The 19,228-nt window shown below is 38.7% G+C and overlaps 2 protein-coding genes across 2 annotated transcripts; one reads left to right on the top strand and one right to left on the bottom strand.

Moving 5' to 3' along the window:
• Positions 1-820: 820 nt before the first annotated feature.
• Positions 821-9,804, top strand: csrnp3 (cysteine-serine-rich nuclear protein 3). Its single transcript, XM_014967901.2, has 4 exons — positions 821-1,017; positions 4,511-4,770; positions 5,044-5,340; positions 6,677-9,804. The coding sequence occupies exons 1-4, from the start codon at positions 855-857 to the stop codon at positions 7,823-7,825; spliced, it is 1,869 nt and encodes a 622-aa protein (XP_014823387.2). The 5' UTR covers positions 821-854; the 3' UTR covers positions 7,826-9,804.
• A 422-nt stretch (positions 9,805-10,226) lies between these two features.
• galnt3 (UDP-N-acetyl-alpha-D-galactosamine:polypeptide N-acetylgalactosaminyltransferase 3 (GalNAc-T3)) lies at positions 10,227-18,472 on the bottom strand. Its single transcript, XM_014967897.2, has 11 exons — positions 18,234-18,472; positions 16,761-17,298; positions 16,142-16,314; positions 14,841-14,990; positions 14,468-14,702; positions 14,266-14,383; positions 13,920-14,120; positions 12,068-12,199; positions 11,725-11,826; positions 11,464-11,616; positions 10,227-11,369 (listed from the first exon to the last, which is right to left on the bottom strand). The coding sequence occupies exons 2-11, from the start codon at positions 17,255-17,257 to the stop codon at positions 11,256-11,258; spliced, it is 1,875 nt and encodes a 624-aa protein (XP_014823383.2). The 5' UTR covers positions 17,258-17,298; positions 18,234-18,472; the 3' UTR covers positions 10,227-11,255.
• Positions 18,473-19,228: the final 756 nt, after the last annotated feature.

Genomic DNA, 19,228 nt, shown 5'->3' on the forward strand with positions numbered 1-19,228 from the left:
TCATTGCATTTACACACAAGTTGAAAACAAAAGTGCGCAACATGGCAGTGTAGAAGTAAAATGCTGCTTTCACCAGCAACTGCAGATGGAAATTTTTACCAAACAGTTAAGAAACCCTTATATAATTATTTTATATAAGGGATGCAACAACATACAGTGCAGATGTATTTACTCAAATTGATGCTATTTGTGCTACTTTAGTCATAGATTTTTTTTTTTAAATCACATAAATACATTAGTCACATTTAACTGGATTGTTTTTTGAAGATTTTGTTTCACACTGTATGGGAAACAAACACGAGCACACATCTACCAATCAATTCAGAATTGACACTGAGAATGACATGTATCCATGTACGTATTAAATGTCTTTTCAGTTCATATGAAACATAAACAATATATTCATATTATGTAGTATTTCTAAGATTTGAACCTAGCATTGTGATGGTCACCAGTGGAAGGTGAATAGATCCAGTCTCTCTCTTTTTTACCCTGAACCTCTCAATCAAAAAGGAGAATTAACTTCCTGTGGGGAAGATGTAGTTTGTAATTAGCAGCTTTACTATTTCCCCTCTGCTCCTTCGTGCCAAGGTGATCAATGACCCAGGGAAGCTGGGATATCAGCAAGCAAGACTGGATGTGTGTGTGTGTGTGTGTGTGTGTGTGTGTGTGTGTATGCGTGTGTGTGTGTGCATGTGTGCACGCGTGCATGCGTGGATGGGTGAAGGTAGGAGCTGGGGGTGGGGGCAGTCTGGGTTGGTGGCTAATTGAGTGAGTTGAGGATTATGAAGGTCCTAAACCGGGTATTAAATAACATGCAGCCCCCTTTTGCTGTGTCTCGCGTTCAGGTGCAGATGCGGCAGGCCATGAGCGGAATACTGAAGAGAAAATTTGAGGAGGTGGAAGCCTCCTCCTCCCCATGCTCCTCTGTGCGGGAGTCTGATGATGAGGTCTCCTGCAGTGAGAGTGGGGATAGCAGCGACAGCGTTAACCCCTCAACTTCAGGTCCTTTCACCCGTGAGTTCGATTCTTTTAAATACATCCTCCCATTTCTGTTGTTCTACTGACAGCAAAATTATCTTTTCCTATCAGGAAAAAAAATAATGCTAAAATATATATTTTTTTTTTTCATTAAAATTGGTGGGATTCTCACAACCAAACTAATGTAGTAGCTCACAGGTATTACAAGATGCAGGTTAAACATCAATCTACGCATCTTCAAATGAGCTAACGTTTGTGGATATAGAGCTGTGGCTGTGCTGTGAGGAGACTGGTGCTGATGATGAAGAGGAAGCATGCACAGCCAGCCTCGCTCATTAGGAGCAGCATCAGCTTACAGGCCTAAGCAGATGAATGAGCTGATCTCGAGTTTTGTGTGCTCATGCTTTACACAGACTGTATAATACTTAGAAAAATGTTGGTGAAGAGGTACACAAACAGCATATCTTTGAATGAAGTAGTCCTACTTTGAGCCAATTTAGAGACGAATCCTGTAGAAATGTCATAGTGAGGACTGCAAATGAATTCTGTGGTGGTATTTACTAAGATAAGGTCCGTGAATCAATTAGTTTCTTGGCCATGCTAAATAAAACAAGTCTTAAGTGTTAAAAGGTCACTAGAGATAATGGGATGGACAAGAAAAAAAAAGTGATTGGTCAGGTGTTAATAAAGAATTACATGATATTAGCAAACCTCAAAAACTGATGTTATAGTTTGGAGTAACACTCCAAACTGTGCAAAAGTACAGTATTTACATAAATTAATTCTGAGTACGTTTCCAAACTTGACTAAATGCAAGCAGTTCACTCGGCTGATTAATCAAAGGTGCATTGCAAATAAACACTTCAACTTAACATTTCATAGACTGTCACCATTGCATGATTTACCAATATTGTGGATTCGTTAGATGGAATTTACAACGGTTGCTATTATTGTAATACCATAATAATAATAATAATAATAATAATAATAATATTGCTAAAAATATATATTACTGCAAAGATCAATAGGCTATCTCGTTGACAACTCTCCTTTTTGATTTTTAAGAACCGTACTAACATGCTGATAGATGTTTCATCTTAATTTAGTGGAGGAAACAAAATTACTTTGCAGTAATTGAAAACAGAGGCAAGCAGCCTCAAACCACATAGTTTAAAAATGTTCTTAATTTCTTCAGAAATCAAATCATGAATTTTCACATCCTGTGCATGTCCTCCTTTGTCACAATATCTCACATATTGCTCTAAAGTCAAATTGAATTTCTCTGTTCTGGCACATAAATCATGTGCTTGTTAGCTGGACAACTGAAAATCAAATAAGTCATTTATAATCACATAGCTGTTGTTGGAGTAAAGCTTTGCATTGGAAGTATGTGGTTCCCTTAATTCACTGCTGCATTAAAACACCTGCCAGCAACATGTTTGACATTAAGAACTTCTAATAGTCATGCTTATTCAACAATGAAAATATCAGAAAAAATATATATTTTTGAGCTATTGAAAATGAATAAAAGCAGAATTAAATTCCTTTTGTTTTAAACAGCAGTTATTTTTGTCCAAAAGTCACTGATCATTTTCCGTTAGTCCACACGAATCAATTGTAGTTTAGAAGATAACATTTTGAGTTTGATTACTTTTCAGAATGCCGTAACAATCTGCAGATGTTGTTCCTTCAGCTTATCAAAAATAAAGGCAATTGCAGCTGGGATGTGAAGAAGCTTTATACAATAGAGATGTCTCAGAAACGGGCCTACTGCTGATGCACTCTGCTGTGATTCTTGGATTGATTTGACTTTGATTTAAAATATAAAAAAAAACGGTCTCTCTTCAAGTTATATCAGTTTCAAGGGCTGTAAAGAAAGTCAATTCTAATACGAGATAGTGTCCATGTGATGAGATTATTTTCACTAAATAATTGATCCTTTGAAGAAAAAGGAATGGGATTTCTTTTTTTTTTTTTAAACAAAACATCCAAATTAATCAAAGCAGTATTTGTCTCTGTGTGTCAAAAATGACTTGACAAATATAGAGATTCATTGATCAGAGATTTGTGGCCAATTTACAATTTCTCTTGAACAACTATATAATCAGAAGCTATAAAACATTCCATACGTTTTTTTTCTAGGCTTCTTGCTGTGTGTCATCAATTATTTAAGTTACAAATAGAGATGATTTACTGCTGCTGTGTGAGAAACTCATCTGTTATAAAAATGTGTTATGCTGTCATTTTAACACTACATAGAGTGGATGTTTAAGCTTTATTTTGCATCTTACTGGCTTGTATTACAAGAACAGCAATTTCTGCGTATATTTGCTCATGTGGGATTACCTTTTCCTTAGCTCCGATTTCCAAAAGACTGCCAACATTTTCAAATTCAGCATTTCCCCCAAATAGATAGAGGACCTTCCTGTTATTTGCTGAAAGTATCACTCTCTCTTGTTTCACATTTATGTTTGGCACAATCACTATTTGTAAAGATCAAGTGGTGAAATTAATTTCTGAGTGCATCTCTAAAGAGCCAAAAAGAAATTAAAAAACTGCCAATTTTTTTTCTAAATGAATAAAAATTTGGCATTAGATCTACATAATGGAGATAAAAGGTATGGGGATATAAGTGTAGACTTTCCCTCTGCAGCCTCTGGTTGGTGGGGATCTGCTTAATGTCAGCAGTTGACTGATTTGACTGTTTTAATTTCCATGTTTTCTTGTTCTGATGATGTAGAGTGAAAAAAAAAAACATCTGCAGCTTGTTTGAGGAACAGTCAGGTCAAAGGTGACACAGCCTTCAACGGCGTAAGGAATGCTTGTGTGCAAAAAAACGATTTGCACCTAAGATATAATTAGGCTGTTGGAGAAATAGCTTAAAATCTCCACCACAAGGTTCAAAAAAGGTTCCTTTTACCTGATTTTGTTGTGCCTCTCCTTTGGAAGGTATGACAGTTTACATCTGTAATGAAAAGCATTGTCCTCCTTGTATGAGACGGAGAGCTGCAGCAACCAGATGGTTTCTATTTGTCCTTTCTCTCTGAAGGAGGGGGGTTGGTGGTTGAACATTGGGAACGCTGCTTCTGAGTGAACGAGCTCTGCTCTGCTCTGCTCCTTGGGCCATGCGGATAATTTATGCTCCTAAATCGTCCTCCGTCTTGCACCTCCCCCTTGTAGAACTCTATAAAAAGACTCACCGGAAATGCCCGTCAAGCGGAGGAGTCCAAAGTAGCGTTAAAAACGGCGAGAAAAAGCCCCCCATTAAACTGAAGAATTCCTGCAATATAAACTCTATGTGGCAGTTTATATTGACACATTTTTCACAGCTATCGCGGCGTTCTTATGAGACGGCTTATAAACAATCAGAACAAAGTAGTGCTCGTCAATGTTTGACACTGTGTGTTTAGATTTAGCATCAATGATTCTTCTGCTACAAATTACTGCACTACATGCTCTACATATAGTTTACAATTTATTTGGTTTTCTTTTCATAATTTCTTTTTGTTACCACCGTTTTCCTTTTTAGCCGACTCGATCTTGAAGCGGGAGAAGCGCCTGCGGGCTAGAAGGGTGCATTTTGAGAATGTGACCGTGTACTACTTCAGCCGGCGGCAGGGCTTCACCAGTGTGCCCAGCCAGGGCGGCAGCACTCTGGGCATGTCCAACAGGCACAGCTGGGTCAGACAATACTCCCTTGGAGAGTTTGCCTTGGAGCAGGAGAGGATCCACAGAGATATGCTCAAAGATCACTTGAAGGAAGAGAAACTCAACTCAATAAAGCTAAAGGTAAAAGCTTCTTATGGGTCAATTAGAAATAAAACAGTTCAGTCTATAAATGCCTGTAATATATTGTTCAGCAGACAGAAGTCGTTGGTCTGAGGATTTAAGGCAATTTGTTGTATTTAGTTTTGTGATAGCAATTTAATTCTAACATATTTCTTAAAAATATAAAGTGTTGACTTAGCTTGTTACATCCTAATTGTTTGAAAGTAACATGGAGGCGTTAGGTAAACAGTTGATACTTAAAGTGCCTGGACGTGCTCCAATCTCGTTTTTCAGCTGACCAAGAATGGCACAGTGGAGTCGGAAGAGGCCAACACGCTCACAGCAGAAGACATCTCGGATGACGACATTGATCTTGACAACACAGAGGTGGACGAGTACTTCTTTTTGCAGCCTCTTACTACTAAAAAGCGCCGGGCACTGCTACGCTCCTCCGGCGTGAAGAAGATTGACGTGGAGGAGAAGCACGAGCTTAGAGCCATTCGCATGTCCAGAGAAGACTGTGGCTGCGACTGCAGGCTCTTCTGTGACCCTGAGACGTGTGCTTGCAGCATTGCAGGGATCAAGTGTCAGGTAGATTCCACAAAATACATATTTTACACAGAGTCTTTACACATGTATTTGACAGACCTTGTAAGCATGTAATAATTCTTAAAAATTATTGAGTCTTTTATTGTAGTGGCGTATTCTCACGGTGAAAAAATGTATAAAAGTTTAACTTAATTTGATAAAAATGTATTTAATAGTAGGGTGGAAAATCAACCTTAAGACATTTTAGTTAGTTTTTACCAAACGCTCCCATGTCACAGTCATAATGAAATTCAGTTTTTTTAAAGCTGATATTAGTATTTCACTAATAAGCTTTCACTAATAACTCATGACTTTATGTTGCCTCTGACATAAATATTATACGTGCATTTAGATTTGCCATTCTACAAAATCGAAAAGAAAACAAGGCAGACATGTTGACTCAAAGTTGGAAAATTACTACAACACTGAAGCTTATGACTTAACGTGCCCTTACGTGCAGTCTGATCAATAAAAAAAAAAATTAAAAAAATTAACAATGGCAAATGGAGCTGGACCAGGACATGATTTAATCTTCTCGTCACAAATAGTGAAGATGGTATGAGGTAAATAAAATTCTGATAGCTCACTTAAAGAATTGTAGAAGCAAGTTGCAAACTTAATGTTACAAAACTTTCATCAGTACCACTAGATCTGTTTATCAAAAACATTTTTCCATCCCACCATTACAAATGTTAAGTTGGCTAAATGCTTTTGGGATCTTAATGGGAGACAAATCCTGAAATTGTGTTTTCTTGCAACAATCTTTTACACATTTCTGAAGATTTTGGATAACAATCTGTTGGAAAGGAATCAGAAATGGCTCTTCCAGATAACAAAAAACAAGTTTCCATTTGATCTTTCAACTGGATAATGATTCGAAGTATATGACCAAACAAACGGAAAGATTATTTACCAGGCACAAAATCAATTCCTTGTCCAAAACTTCAATTTGGGAAAGGTTTAAAAGAAGAGTCTAAACTCAGGATTCTGAACAAATGAGAGATAATGCAAAGGAATGACCAAAGTGAAGATTCAGTCCTGTCCTGTTAAAAAAGGAGATGAATGCAACTGTGGTTTTGAAAACTGTTACATAATGTAGGTCAACCTTCCCACTGAATTAGGTACTTTAAATTTGAGGTTGAGTTTCTCCTAATTTTTCAGCAAGAGATTATGTTAGTGCACTAAACAACAAATATAAAATACACCTGTTTGCCCATATTTGTGAAGGGTCCTGTCTATTTAAAGAAAAATGCATTGTCTGATGATAAAACATTAAAGGATAGAAAAAACAATCATTTAACAGAAGGCATGCATCACAGAGTGCTGTATTTTTCCCCAGGTGGATCGAATGTCATTTCCATGCGGCTGCACAAAAGAAGGTTGCAGCAATTCAACTGGAAGAGTAGAGTTTAATCCTATCCGCGTTCGAACCCATTTCCTGCACACCATCATGAAGCTGGAGCTGGAGAAGAGCCGCGAACAGCAGCAAACCTCCCAGGCCAACGGTTACTGCGCGGAAACCAGCGACATGGGGAACGGGAACCTGTTCACGCAGTCGCAGCACAGGTTAGAGTACTCTTTGTCTGATGCTGTCCCACAGACGGCTGCAATGCACCTGCACTCTGTAGATGAGATGGAGGAGCCTCTGGATGATGAAGACGAGGAGGATGAGGAAGAAGAAGAAGAAGAGGAGGAGGAGGAGGAGGAGGAGAACGAAGATGACGAGGAAGACGAGGAGGACAGCAGCAGCGTATGTAGCGGGTTGTCTGATTCCAGCACACAAAGCTTTGCAAATAGCGACTCGGAGGACGAGGAGGAACCTGCAGGGAAGTCTGAGAATTATGAGGCCGACATGACGCCTCTAGCAGTTTCTCACACTGAGGTGGTGCCAATGTCCTCGGTGATGTGCTACACTGACGGCTCCGTGGGTCATGACAGCCGTATAAATGGAAACCCTTACATAATGAACTCTTCCTCCGCTGACTACTATCAGCTGGGGAGCTCCAGTGCCGACTCGAATGTCCATGCCAGTCGGCCCAGTGAGTCTTACAGGGAGGCGCTAGCATTCCCAGAAACGGTCGGCGCAACCAATGGAAATTTGGCCCAGGGACCGTTCAGCATGACCTCTGGGGAATTCACTGGCTACTCTAATCATACGGAGGAGGAGTACACAACCAGTCACCACCGTAATCTGAATGGGGGCGGTCCGGCTGCCGCTTTGTGCTGCTACCCACCCGACCAAAACACCAAGGTGCTGTCCAAGGCCATGTTTGTGGAGCAGCGTGAGAACCGGAACCAGACAGAGTTTCAAAACTACCTTAACAACAACAGCCAGGAGTCCTACAGCAGTAACAGCGTCACCGGTATGGCAGCAGAACAGCCACCCCAAGAATCAAGTGCTATCGAACATCCTGATGTAACCTTACTATCAAACAATACTAAGAAACTCCCTTTACCAGACCATTGCCCTGAGGTCACAGCCAATTAAGAGGCCTCAAGCTTTTAATTATTACATCCTCACTTGAACTCGACTATGGCATACTTTTATGGAACATCTTCATTGCCTTTTTTGAAAACTACTTTCAGAGCAATGTACAAAACAATACTACATTTTTCATCCGTAACTCTTAAGCCATAGGTTTGTGATGGAAACACTTTTGTGGTACTGTTGACAAATGCAGGTTTCTCCGTTACCGTGTTCGTGCTCAGCTCCAAGACAATACAAAACAATACAAACACAACTAATGTCATGCTGTGCAATGTAGCTTGTATTTGCAGAACTCAAGTTCTAGTATTCAAGCAAATATTGTACTGTAGATTGAACTTCTGTCTGCTGTATGTGCAAAAAAAAAGTCAGTTTTATTTATTGTGACTGAATTATAAGTGTATCCTTAAATATATTGTAAATGTTTTCGTAAAAATATGCATGCCGATTGGGACTCATTGGAAAAATTGCCTCCATTTACAAAACAAGATGTATTAATAATGTCCAGTTATCTTCTTTTATGTCTTCAAAATCATAAGATTTCAGAATTCATTTAAATCCAAGTGATCAGTCATGTCATTTTGATGATTTTTGCTCTTAGTCTTATTTGGGGTCCAGTGGCACGTTTTTGGTTATTAATGACCAAATCTTATGTTTAAAACAATTGTATATTAAAATTGCAGCTACCGCAGTTATATTTTTGGTTTATTTTTAAATAATCCAGAAAATGTTTGATTCCTTGAAGACAACAGAAAGTTTTTTTTTAAAGGGCATATACCATTTTGTACCTTCGGCTCTAGCTTGTAGATTACAATAGTAAACATTGCTCATGTGCAAAATCGAGGGAGCACAAGCAGGCAAAAATGCAGCCAAAAGCTGCAGAAGAGCAACAACATTACTTATGGAATGCAAATAACACATCCTCTCCTCTGAGAAGCCCCTTGCTCAACAACTGAGTCACCTTAGTGGTTTGGCTGTTGATTCCTTTCTCGAGCTATAGGTCATGATCATTGCAAACCTTTTTATATGGTTGTTCCTTTCCTTAAAAAAATATTCATGTTGTTTCAGCGTCCAGGGGGTATCCCATTTCCAAAAGAGACTTTTTGGCAGGTGAGGACTATTCTGTTCCATGGAGCTCGTCCACATTTTCTACATCGATAATCTTTCAAAACAAATAAAAACAGTGTGCATTCTATCCTTTTCCCTCTCCGTCTATCAAGTGTCCATACACCCATTTGGTACAATCAAACATTCATACATTCTTTTAGTTGAGAAACAATTTCTTTTCTGTCTATAAATGCTACAGTCATTAGTGAAAGTCTTCCCGTTTCAGTGTTGATCTGCTTTAAATACCAAAGGAACGAAAGGCTGATTTAAAATGATTAAATTACACCTTACAGTCTAAAGAGGAAGTTGTTTTTTTATGTTGCTCCAGTAACATTAACTAAAGGAGGTTCAATAGGCATGATTGGACTTTTCTTTTTAAGAAGTTCTTAAAACGGCATAGAATAACCTTTTCATTTACAGTTGCTTTGCAGAATTCAGATTTGTTCTTCAGGTAAATGGTTACACAGAGTTGACAATCAAAGTCTAATTTTAAATAGGATTGATTTTATGAGCGTTAAAAGTTGAACTACTGAATCATTTTAGCCATAAAGCCTGTTCATTTAAAATGTGTGCATAGTGGCATTTGTAAACATTGACAGAATGAAACTTAATTATGGAAAAGCTCAAACGAAGTCCATTAATTCTTTGCTCATGCATAAACACAAGAACGTGCTCCATTTTCAAGCTTAAATATACATTCAAATTTACTGAGTTTAGCATTCAATCGTCACCGTTTTGTTCATTAGATGGGATCTCCCAGAAAGTCCCCAAATAACTTTGACGTCATCAGTTTCATCAACACAAACCTATAATACATAGAAATTGTGCCAAAGTGTACAGTGTGGGAAGGTTCTTGAAGGCGTTGCACCCACTTAGGATTAGTGTTTTAATTTTCAGTATTTATTACGAATGGTTAAATGACGTGTATTTATTGTGGTTTACTAAAAGTCTGTATTAAGTAACTTGATATGTTAAAATTGTCTTTTGTTTCATGCGAGTTTACGTGAATTGTAACGCTTCATGTGCCTGGTTTCTTTAATTCTGCTTCATATTTGGTGAAATGCATAGGATTTGCACAAAATGGTCCATTCTGTTTTTCCAAATTATGTTTTTAACTGTACATAAAGCCTACATAACTTTCAGTTGTTGTATTTTGACATGTTTTCAAATTCATTTTATAAAATGTGATGTTATGAAACATTTTCAATGCACATTGTCTGTACTGTAGAAGCTTGCCATTCGTAGGTGCAAAAGTGCCCTCTGCTGACCACAGAAGGGAAGTGTGAGTGAACCAAGCTTTACCCAAAACTATTTATTTATCTCATAATCACATCTTCAGACTTTAAGTACACTGAACACAAAACATTTGCCATTTCAGAAAAGTCACCACGTTCAATCTGAAAGCCCAACGCAACATTCACAGCCCTCAAAACACTAGTGCCTGCACCAGAAATGCATAGGTTCACTCCTGCAGAGGCATTTAATTAAGTGGATTTTCTTATAATAAACTGAGAGTTCCCCTTCATAATCACTAAAGAATAAACCCTCAAATAATTGACATATTTAGCTGATTTTAAAAATAAATTTCAATCACTCATGATGTTTTACTACTCTTATGTTTGTATTGCAGTTACTGTAAGTTTTGTCTTTTGATATTCAAACATCTTCAGACACACTGTTAACAAATCAAGTGGTCCTTTTACAATCAATTGCATTATAAAACAGGTCTTAAAAAAGGAAAGTTGGTATATCTTGATTTAAACTACTTGAGCCCCAGATGGTTTTCATAAAAAAATTACCCAATTTATTTAAGACTGGGTAATTTTTTATTTTTATTTTTTATTATATGAAATTGCCCAATTTCATATAAAGACTAATAAAAAAAATGTTAGATCTGAGACACTTTTTAAATGGACATTTCCTATTTATACTGTCCATCACTTTACTAGGACTTTTTTTAAATCACCAATTTTACTGTATAGATTGACATGCACATCCTCAGTGTATCTTGTTGCAGTATATGCCAGCTTTAGCTAATAATTAGGTGTATGCTTTGGTTGTAAAGTGATCTAAAACATAAAAGGCACTTGTCTAATGTGCAACTGAATGAATTCTTGGAGCAGAGGCACATGATGTATTCTTCCAAAATCCACAATTTCCAACAGCAGCAATAGCAAAGATTAGTCCTTTTATGTATAAAAAAATAAATTAAAATTCAATGTAGTTTATAATCTATAAAAAAAAGCTGCATACATTATGAGATACTTGTGTCCTTGTATGCTTCATGCATACAAAGTCGACATTTGCAAAGTAGTGGTTTGCAGACTCAGACGAAGGACCAGTGTTGATATTGGTCTGAAGGGTTGCACGGAGCCAAATATGGATTCTCATGATGGGCAGTTAGACACATGTTCAATCCTGGCAAGTAGAGCAACTGGTTCTAAGGAAAGAGGGGATAACATTACTACTCAGCTACAAACATAAAGGGTAACCAGCGAATCTGAAATGAAACAAATGGAAAAGAGCAAACTCACATCCTTCAGCTCCCATTTTTGTTGGGTTCCTACAAATGTATTCATGCCTTTGTACTGGCAGTCTTCCAGCGTCACAGCCAACCCTGCCCCATGCAAACACAGCTCCTTCTGAATGTTGTGTCTAATTTCGTGACGTGTGGAATACTCAAAGTACTGGGGGTGCAGGAAATGTTGGAAAATTAAATCACCATCAAAAAAGGTGGTGAAATCCCACCGAGGTTTTGACAAGACAGATAGAAAGTAATTTTTTTTTTTACTGACCTGGTTTCCACCAAGTCCATGACATGGGTACATAATCAGCGGTTTCCCACCCTCGTTGTTCTCTCCAGCATCCAGACATGTGTCTTTCCCCACATTTTTTACCTACAGAAGGAAAAAAAGGAGTGAAAAAATTGGAAAGTGCGAGTGAGTGAGAGGAAGCAAAATGAAAAACTAACATCCAGCACAAGCTGTTCAAACAACTTTAGCCTCTGAAGTGCTTTTAGTGGTGTTAAATTGGAACTGACTTGTACCAAAAAGAGATCCCAAGAGGAAACTCATAGTGGCTAGACAGAGCTATGGGGTCTGAAATGAGGAGAACTGGTGGTAGAGAGTGTGATCTTACCGAGCCAAAGAAGACTGGGTTTAGATCAGGCATAAAAACTTCTGGATAAACGTTGTTCAAATACCACGAGAAGCTTTTGCACTGCAGTCGCTCCCGGAGGTCCACACGTTTGGAAATATCCCCAAAATTTCTCTATCGTAAAGACAAAAAACAAAAGTAGTTAGGGGGTAGCTAAAGATTTCAACATTTAAAGACACTCTCTTGGCCCCATGTCTCATCAGTACACAGAGAGATTTGAAATAATTGGAAAACTAAATAAATGTTTATATACATTACTAAAAATTAGAGAAAGACCAATCAGCCATTTCCTGAAAGACATTGATCTTCTGTTTCTTCTGAGATCTGACCTGCTCTTAAATTTATAAAAGTGTTATAACTACACTGTATTAAACATAGCTTAATGGAAGTAGAATTCAACATAAAATGGAACTGATTTTATGCATCAAAGAATGTGTCCCTAATCTTTCAGATTTTCTTCACAAAAAAAAAAAATCAGCAGCTTACATGCCGTTTGTTGATGCATTTAAGATAAAAAAAAAATGGTGGAATCTTGTATGTACTGAAGAAATACAAAAAGTCTTTAATACTAGACCTGCCATGCACAATTGAAAATTTATTAGTATCTGGCCTACCTCAACTAAAAACTGTGGCATATTCACTTTAAAGTGGATAAGATATTTAGAATGTTTAAATCTGCAACCTCTTAATTTTGCAATAACATTTGCACAGCTGTGCTGTGGTGAGGGGGTGAGGAAAAAAAGTCACTCTCTTGGCAAGGAATAAATTAGTTACACCCTAGTAAACAATGACACCCTAGTAACAAACTATAAACTTTGTTTTCAAAGGCATGAAAAACATTTATTTCTCAAAATTGTAAGAGTGAAAAAATGCAAAACAAAATAATAATGGATGCATACGGGCATACTTCAGTACAGTCATTTAGACATTTGGAAACTGCATTGTTTTAAGGAATGATTTTGAACTTGATGGAAGCCACATGTTTGGAAACCAGTGACAAAGTAACACTGAACCACCAATAATAATATAATAATATGGGGAAAATAAAAACATGTGGAAATAAAAAAAATAAAAATAAAAAAAATCAGATGAGTGATGGCCAATCTTTTTAAACTTGTGCTTGCAGATAAGAATAAAATCTAAAAATATGTGCCATGAAATTGTATTCAAACTTAAATAAGTAGTGTTGGTCCATTCCAAAACAACACATGAACCTGTATTGTAGTCCTGTTTAAAAACTAAATTAATTGAAAAGGGGTGAAAGGGAAATAATGACAAGAGCTCTTTATTAATACAGCAAAGAGAATTTAGCACACTGGACCCTAAGGAGTTGTGGACAACAGCATGTCTGAAATCTGCAGGACTGGATTGACCTCTTTTTGTGAAGTAAAGCCCTTAGAGAAATGTTTATGACCCCTTCAAGAGCACGTTAGCCAGCACCACGAGTCTGTCATGAAGTAGTACCGATGTTCTTTCGATAGCATCGGTACTAGATGCTATAGAAAGCATCTGTGTGTATGTTAAAAGAATTTGTATAGAGAATTAAACTCTTAAACCTTTCTCCTGGAGAGGGCATGCTTTCCCCTATGAGAGCATCTTAAGTAACGTATAATCAGATCTAAGGCTTGTTGTAAGCATTTCAAGGACAGGAGCTGGGATTTGCTCAAGCTTGTCTAAAGAGGGAGATAATAAGTGGTCTTGAAAACACTCATACACAGCCATAAGTGGTGGAAACACAAGACACAGCCTCAGGAGCAATTTGCTACTCCTTCAAGACAAGCACATTTAATTGACATAATTTCAGAAGCGTATTAACAGCAAAACTGGCACTTACATTCTTGGCCATTTGTGCAGCTTGCTGGTTACGGCGGTAAAAGATCTCCTTGTATTCGTCCATCCAGACCTCAGCCAGTCGTACCTGATTCCGTGCAATCACCTGCGTGCCCTTGGGGAACGTATGTGGACTTTTGGTCCTGAAAACATGACCAACAACGGAACATGGGATGATCTCCAGCTGTCCACCACACTGCCACACCTGCAAGTTAATGAAAGCCAGCAGAAACAGATGCAGAGTTAGACACACCCGTGACACCTTCTGGAAACTGGGAAAACTCCTAGGCTCAAAGGCAGTTATAAATAAGAAAGCTGATGCTGAAAATGACACCAAAGTGACATCTCACCCTAAATGACATCTCAATGTTTTCAGCACCCCAGATTTCCATTTTTTCATCATAGCTTCCAATATGGTAAAAATATTCTTTAGAGATTGAAAAGAGTCCACCGGCAAACGTGGGAGTCCTATAACGTACAAGGATTTTATTACAGGAGGTTAAATATTAACACATTGGTCACATACTCTATTGAGTCACAGATTGTATTTACTTTATGGGATACGTTTCATCCTTTCTCCTCTGCTTCTCATGATCAGGTAGAGTCTCCCAGCCAAAAGAGAGACCCCAGTCAAAGTTCCCCCGATTGTGGTGCTGACCATATGGGGAAGGTTTCATGAACTCAAACGTGTTGAGGTCAATAGTTGTTATGTCAGGACTCACAACGGCGGTGTAGTTCTCAGCAATCCTTGCCAACAGAGGTTCCAGCCACCCATGGAAACACTCACCTGTTAGTACATGCATAGAGAAGCTCTATTATTATTCATCGCTACAATCACAAACATTTTCAAGAACAATACAGTGCATAGTTAAGGGCGTGTGTAAAATAGTTTAAGTGTTTGGTGACGTGAGTGGTGCTGACTAACAATGGGCGTCGAGAAAGGTGAGGGTGTCACCGGTGGCCACGGAGGCACCCAGCAGGCGAGCGGTTATGAGTCCTTTCCTCTCTCGCTGACGGACTACTCGGACAATGTTCAGCTGCTTCAGATACTCATCCAGGTCATCCTTCAAAACATCTGAAAATTTAAGATTGTAATTAAAGGAGTCTGTTGAAAACTGGGATACAAAGAACAGATGCAGAGAATGAGAAATTACGGTAATTGTTTCTGCAAAGTTCAAAATAACTATTGGAATTAGAAATGAACTGTAAAATGGCCTGTGACTGGATCAGAGGAGTGTTTACCTCCACCAAAACTCAAAAATCTTTTTACAAGCATACACCATATCTAAGCACTACCATGCCACGGTAACTACAGCAGTCTTCAGTGTGAAGGTTGGTACTGCGGGAACAACATTTATAGCTATAAATGTTCATTATTAGTGCTCAAAGTCAGACTGTGGTTGGTGCTGATCATTTTGCTCACAGCCATTTTTTACTTCTGCCACATTAAATCCATTTATACCTTGACTGGAACATTTTGTCAAATGGGCACAAGATTGAATTGAGTAAAAGCTGTCTGCAAGATAGAGAATGATGGCAAGACTTTCAGTTTATACCAAGAAGGATAAGCGTATCACAGCTAGGTTGCTCTGTTTAAGCACTTTGAGCTTACAACCTCTGTGAGCAGTGGAGCATGCTGGATCTGTAAATATTAGCATATTGGAAATGTCACCATTAAGATAAGAGTTTACATTTCCAGGAAAACAAAGAGGCTGCTGTCTAAAGCTAGTAATGATAATCCATTTACCATTTAAATTGTGAAAGGGACAAATATGTAAACCACTCATCGCAAGACGCCAAGGCAAAAATATTTCAAATGCTCTACAAGTTTCTGAAGAGAAATCAAAATTGGCTAAAATTGGCATAGACAGTACAGTCCTTCACAGAAAATGGAGATTAGAAATAGACGATACATTTCTAAACAGTAGCTCTCTGATAAGATGCAAACTTAGAGTACCTCATATGTTTGAATAAGACTTCCCGGTATGCTAGTCTCTTAATACATCTGACCAATATTGTTGTGTTATCTCTTCTGAGGCCAGTCGCTGCTAAATCCTTAGAAAGTATTCACCAACAGCCTCTTGAGTTCATTTGTTATCCACATCAAAAGCCACAGAAGGAGTATAGTGCTGTCCTATGAGCTGCCCACCCAGCATGCTACCTGTAATGAACCCAAAAGCTCAGCAGAGTGGTCTTTACAGGGGTCCCATTTAATTTTTTTTTTACCATCCACACTGGCGTCGTCCACCAGGATGATCTCCTTGAGGAGAATTGCAGGGGAAGTGTGGAGGACGCTGTAAACTGTCCTCAGCAGAGTGCTCCACGCCTCGTTGTGAAACACAATAATCACACTGGTGGTCGGCAAGGGGGGACAGCGCTTAAAGGTTTGCTCGATGCATCTGCAAAAAGGAGGACAATGGAAAAAAAAAAAAAATAGATGTGACTATCCTGAAAGTCTTAAGAGACTGTGGTTACAACAACTGTGGAACATTGCCAGTGGGGAGTCTCCTTAAGCTGCATTTGTCAACCTTTAAGCTGGAATGGGGGAGATGTTGCTCAGTAGTTCAAATACATGCAACCCATTTAGCAATTCAGATGGATGACATTTCTGCCTGTCATATGTGGTGACTACAATCAAATACTTAGATTTCAACTTTCATCTGAACTCGGCCACAAGATCACACCGGCATGCAGAAATAATAACTTAGTCAGTACAATCATCTCAGTGGTTTTGGCCAGACATTTTCCTCTGCTAAGAGTAAATAGAAGTAATTTATTTAGATTTGAAAGTAGGGTTGGATTACTGTGTCTACATTAAAAAAAGTTTATAAAGATGTCCACATACTCTGGTGGTCTTGTGTCTGCGCCCAGGTCTCGGCTCAAGGAGACGCGATCGCTTGCATAAACGTTGAAGCAGTGCTTCTCTTCACCCCTGTCCTTCTCCTTCTGTTCTTCCGGACTGAGTGAATCCGTGTGGAAAGGTTTCCCAGCAGCTCCAGGAGAGAGAGGGTTCTGGGGTGGCCTCTCTAGAGCCGGCCTGAGCTCAGCAGCAGTGTAGTGACCCGGCAGGCAGGAGGCTCCCCCTGGTTCATCCTGCTGCCGTACGGGGGCTTTGATCTGCATCTTTGGCTTTGCCTGCTTGAAGTTATTGACAGCCCCTATGACCATTCCCAGCATGCTGTCACGCTTCACTGCCATCTCCTTCAGCCAGGGATCCTCCTGTTGGCTTTGTGCCCCCACTTCCCATTGTATAAAAAACAGAAATGTGACAAACACTATGGTCACTATGACCAGTTTAAGTGGATGCAGCGGTCTTCGGAGAACTCTTCGAAAAACACTCATCCTTCTTTCTTGGCTGTGGCTGGTTGTGGATGAAGATCCAGCTGTAATAAACACACATGCTCACACATTAACAAAGTAAATGCAGTGTTTAATATTAAGAGAGAAAAATCCTGGAGAAGTAACCATCAGATGCAAATTACACATTATTTACTATGTATTGGTGCTACACTGCAGTGTTATTTCAAAGTTTGTTTGTATCCTAAGATTGCACTGAATTTTGTCATCTTGGACATCATCACACCTTTACAGTCAAACTCAAAATTGATCATACCCCCATATTTGGGGGTGTGATTGTTTTTTTTTGTTGTTGTTTTTTTTAAGTTAATATCATTTTTAGTCATAAGTAATGAGTTGAAAATATTAAATGATTACTTTAAACCCAAATCTACCAGAGGCATAAATAATTTTGGCCTCAACTGTACAAGCCATTTACTTTTAAAGACATAATTTAAACATGATTTCATAGCCCAATCACAATAATTTAACGACAGTGCAAAAGTCAAAATGAATGGCACATGCTGTGCCAGGGAAGGTTACAAGCTACCGTGGCTGGATTGAATATTAAACATATTAGCCTATAATTCAATCATATTTTATGTTTTAAGAGAAAAAAATACACTCCCTTTGCCCTTCCCTGTCGTTTTAATTTATCCAATTTCTTATAGAATTTAACTTGTTTTAGCTCCTAAATTATCTAATGTATAGCAGGGAAAACGTCCATCCATAGATAATGTAAATTGCTACACCAATTTTACTGATTAAAGTTTTTTTTAACAGCGTAAAATTAGTTTCAGTTCAATATGAACTTTAACATATATTAAAAAAAACAGCAAACACAACTTAATTATCATCAAAACATTAACCGCACATGGTTCAAATGGAACAAGTATCTGCGAATTCTTAATCGGAATTGTCTCAGATCTGTGTATCAGAATGACAAGTGATTTCGCATTCCTTCAAACAAAACAACACGTACCACAAGTCGCTGAACTGAAGCTTACGCTTGGCAGTTCATTAACGAAGTTTTAAAAATCCACGGATATGGCATTTTGCGCTAACTGGAGATCATCTGTTTGCTGCTTTAATCCCACAAAAAAAAAGTTCAATTTTCAAAAAAGACAAAAGTTTTCTCTCTGACTTCAACAAACTTCCGTCTCGTTGGTTCCAGGTGTGCTCCTCTCAGGTAGAAGGCGGTGGCACGGCGGTGCGCGTGCGCACACCAGACCTCTGCGTGTCAAAATAATGGTCAGAATCCATATCTGGAACACAAAAGAGAACTCTTATTCAAACAAGAGCATTCTTCTTTTAAATATCGGAAGCTAATTGTTGATTTCAGACCAATACGTAGACGATAAGAACAAACCTGTGGCTGAGCCAAAGCGAAACCAGAGTTTTCCCATCGGAGCTGCTGAGAATCTGGAGCGGTGTCATTAATAGGATTTGTTCAACTGGTCATTCACTGGGGCAGTTGCTGGGTTACAAATAATGGAGGAACGCCATATACCCCACCGCGTCCAATCACGCTACTGGGAAGCACCACATCCTGCTCGTAGAGCTTAAAACTTCAGAGTCGATTAAGAAACTAATAAACAGAAAATGATCCGAAACGAATCATTGAAGTTAGAGTCATCATCCAGCATGTGAGCGGCTTTAGTTCTTTTTTTTCTTCTTCTTTTCTGATAGAAGTGATGAAAGCTGACACTCACCGCTTGTCTAATCTCTGAAATGTCCCAAGAATAAAGCTCAAAACGATTTGGATGATTGAGGGAGCAGAGAAACGGGCTCCAGCCGAGCTGACCCTCCCCTGGTGCCCAATTTGGAGTCTGTCTCTCAGTTACTCCATCTGTGGGGACTGAGCCCCCCCATCGCTTCCCGTGGCAGGAAGCCAAGATATTATGTCCATTAAAATGCTGACTGTGTCCTGCGGGTCACGTCTGTAGGTGTCGTTATGTTCATCATCGTTTAGGAGGT

Source organism: Poecilia mexicana, unplaced genomic scaffold (genome assembly GCF_051168715.1).
Source record: "Poecilia mexicana isolate PSO_F unplaced genomic scaffold, ASM5116871v1 scaffold_2, whole genome shotgun sequence".
In the NCBI taxonomy this organism is placed as follows: domain Eukaryota; kingdom Metazoa; phylum Chordata; class Actinopteri; order Cyprinodontiformes; family Poeciliidae; genus Poecilia; species Poecilia mexicana.

Excerpts from the sequence above, each read along its gene's own strand:
- csrnp3 (XM_014967901.2), top strand. The coding sequence starts at position 855 with ATGCGGCAGGCCATGAGCGGAATACTGAAGAGAAAATTTGAGGAGGTG. Across the intron at positions 1,018-4,510 it reads AACTTCAGGTCCTTTCACCC|CCGACTCGATCTTGAAGCGG; the intron begins GTGAGTTCGATT and ends TTTCCTTTTTAG. Across the intron at positions 5,341-6,676 it reads TTGCAGGGATCAAGTGTCAG|GTGGATCGAATGTCATTTCC; the intron begins GTAGATTCCACA and ends ATTTTTCCCCAG.
- galnt3 (XM_014967897.2), bottom strand. The coding sequence starts at position 17,257 with ATGAGTGTTTTTCGAAGAGTTCTCCGAAGACCGCTGCATCCACTTAAA. Across the intron at positions 11,827-12,067 it reads ACCCAGTCTTCTTTGGCTCG|GTAAAAAATGTGGGGAAAGA; the intron begins GTAAGATCACAC and ends TTCCTTCTGTAG. Across the intron at positions 11,370-11,463 it reads AAAAATGGGAGCTGAAGGAT|AACCAGTTGCTCTACTTGCC; the intron begins GTGAGTTTGCTC and ends CTCTTTCCTTAG.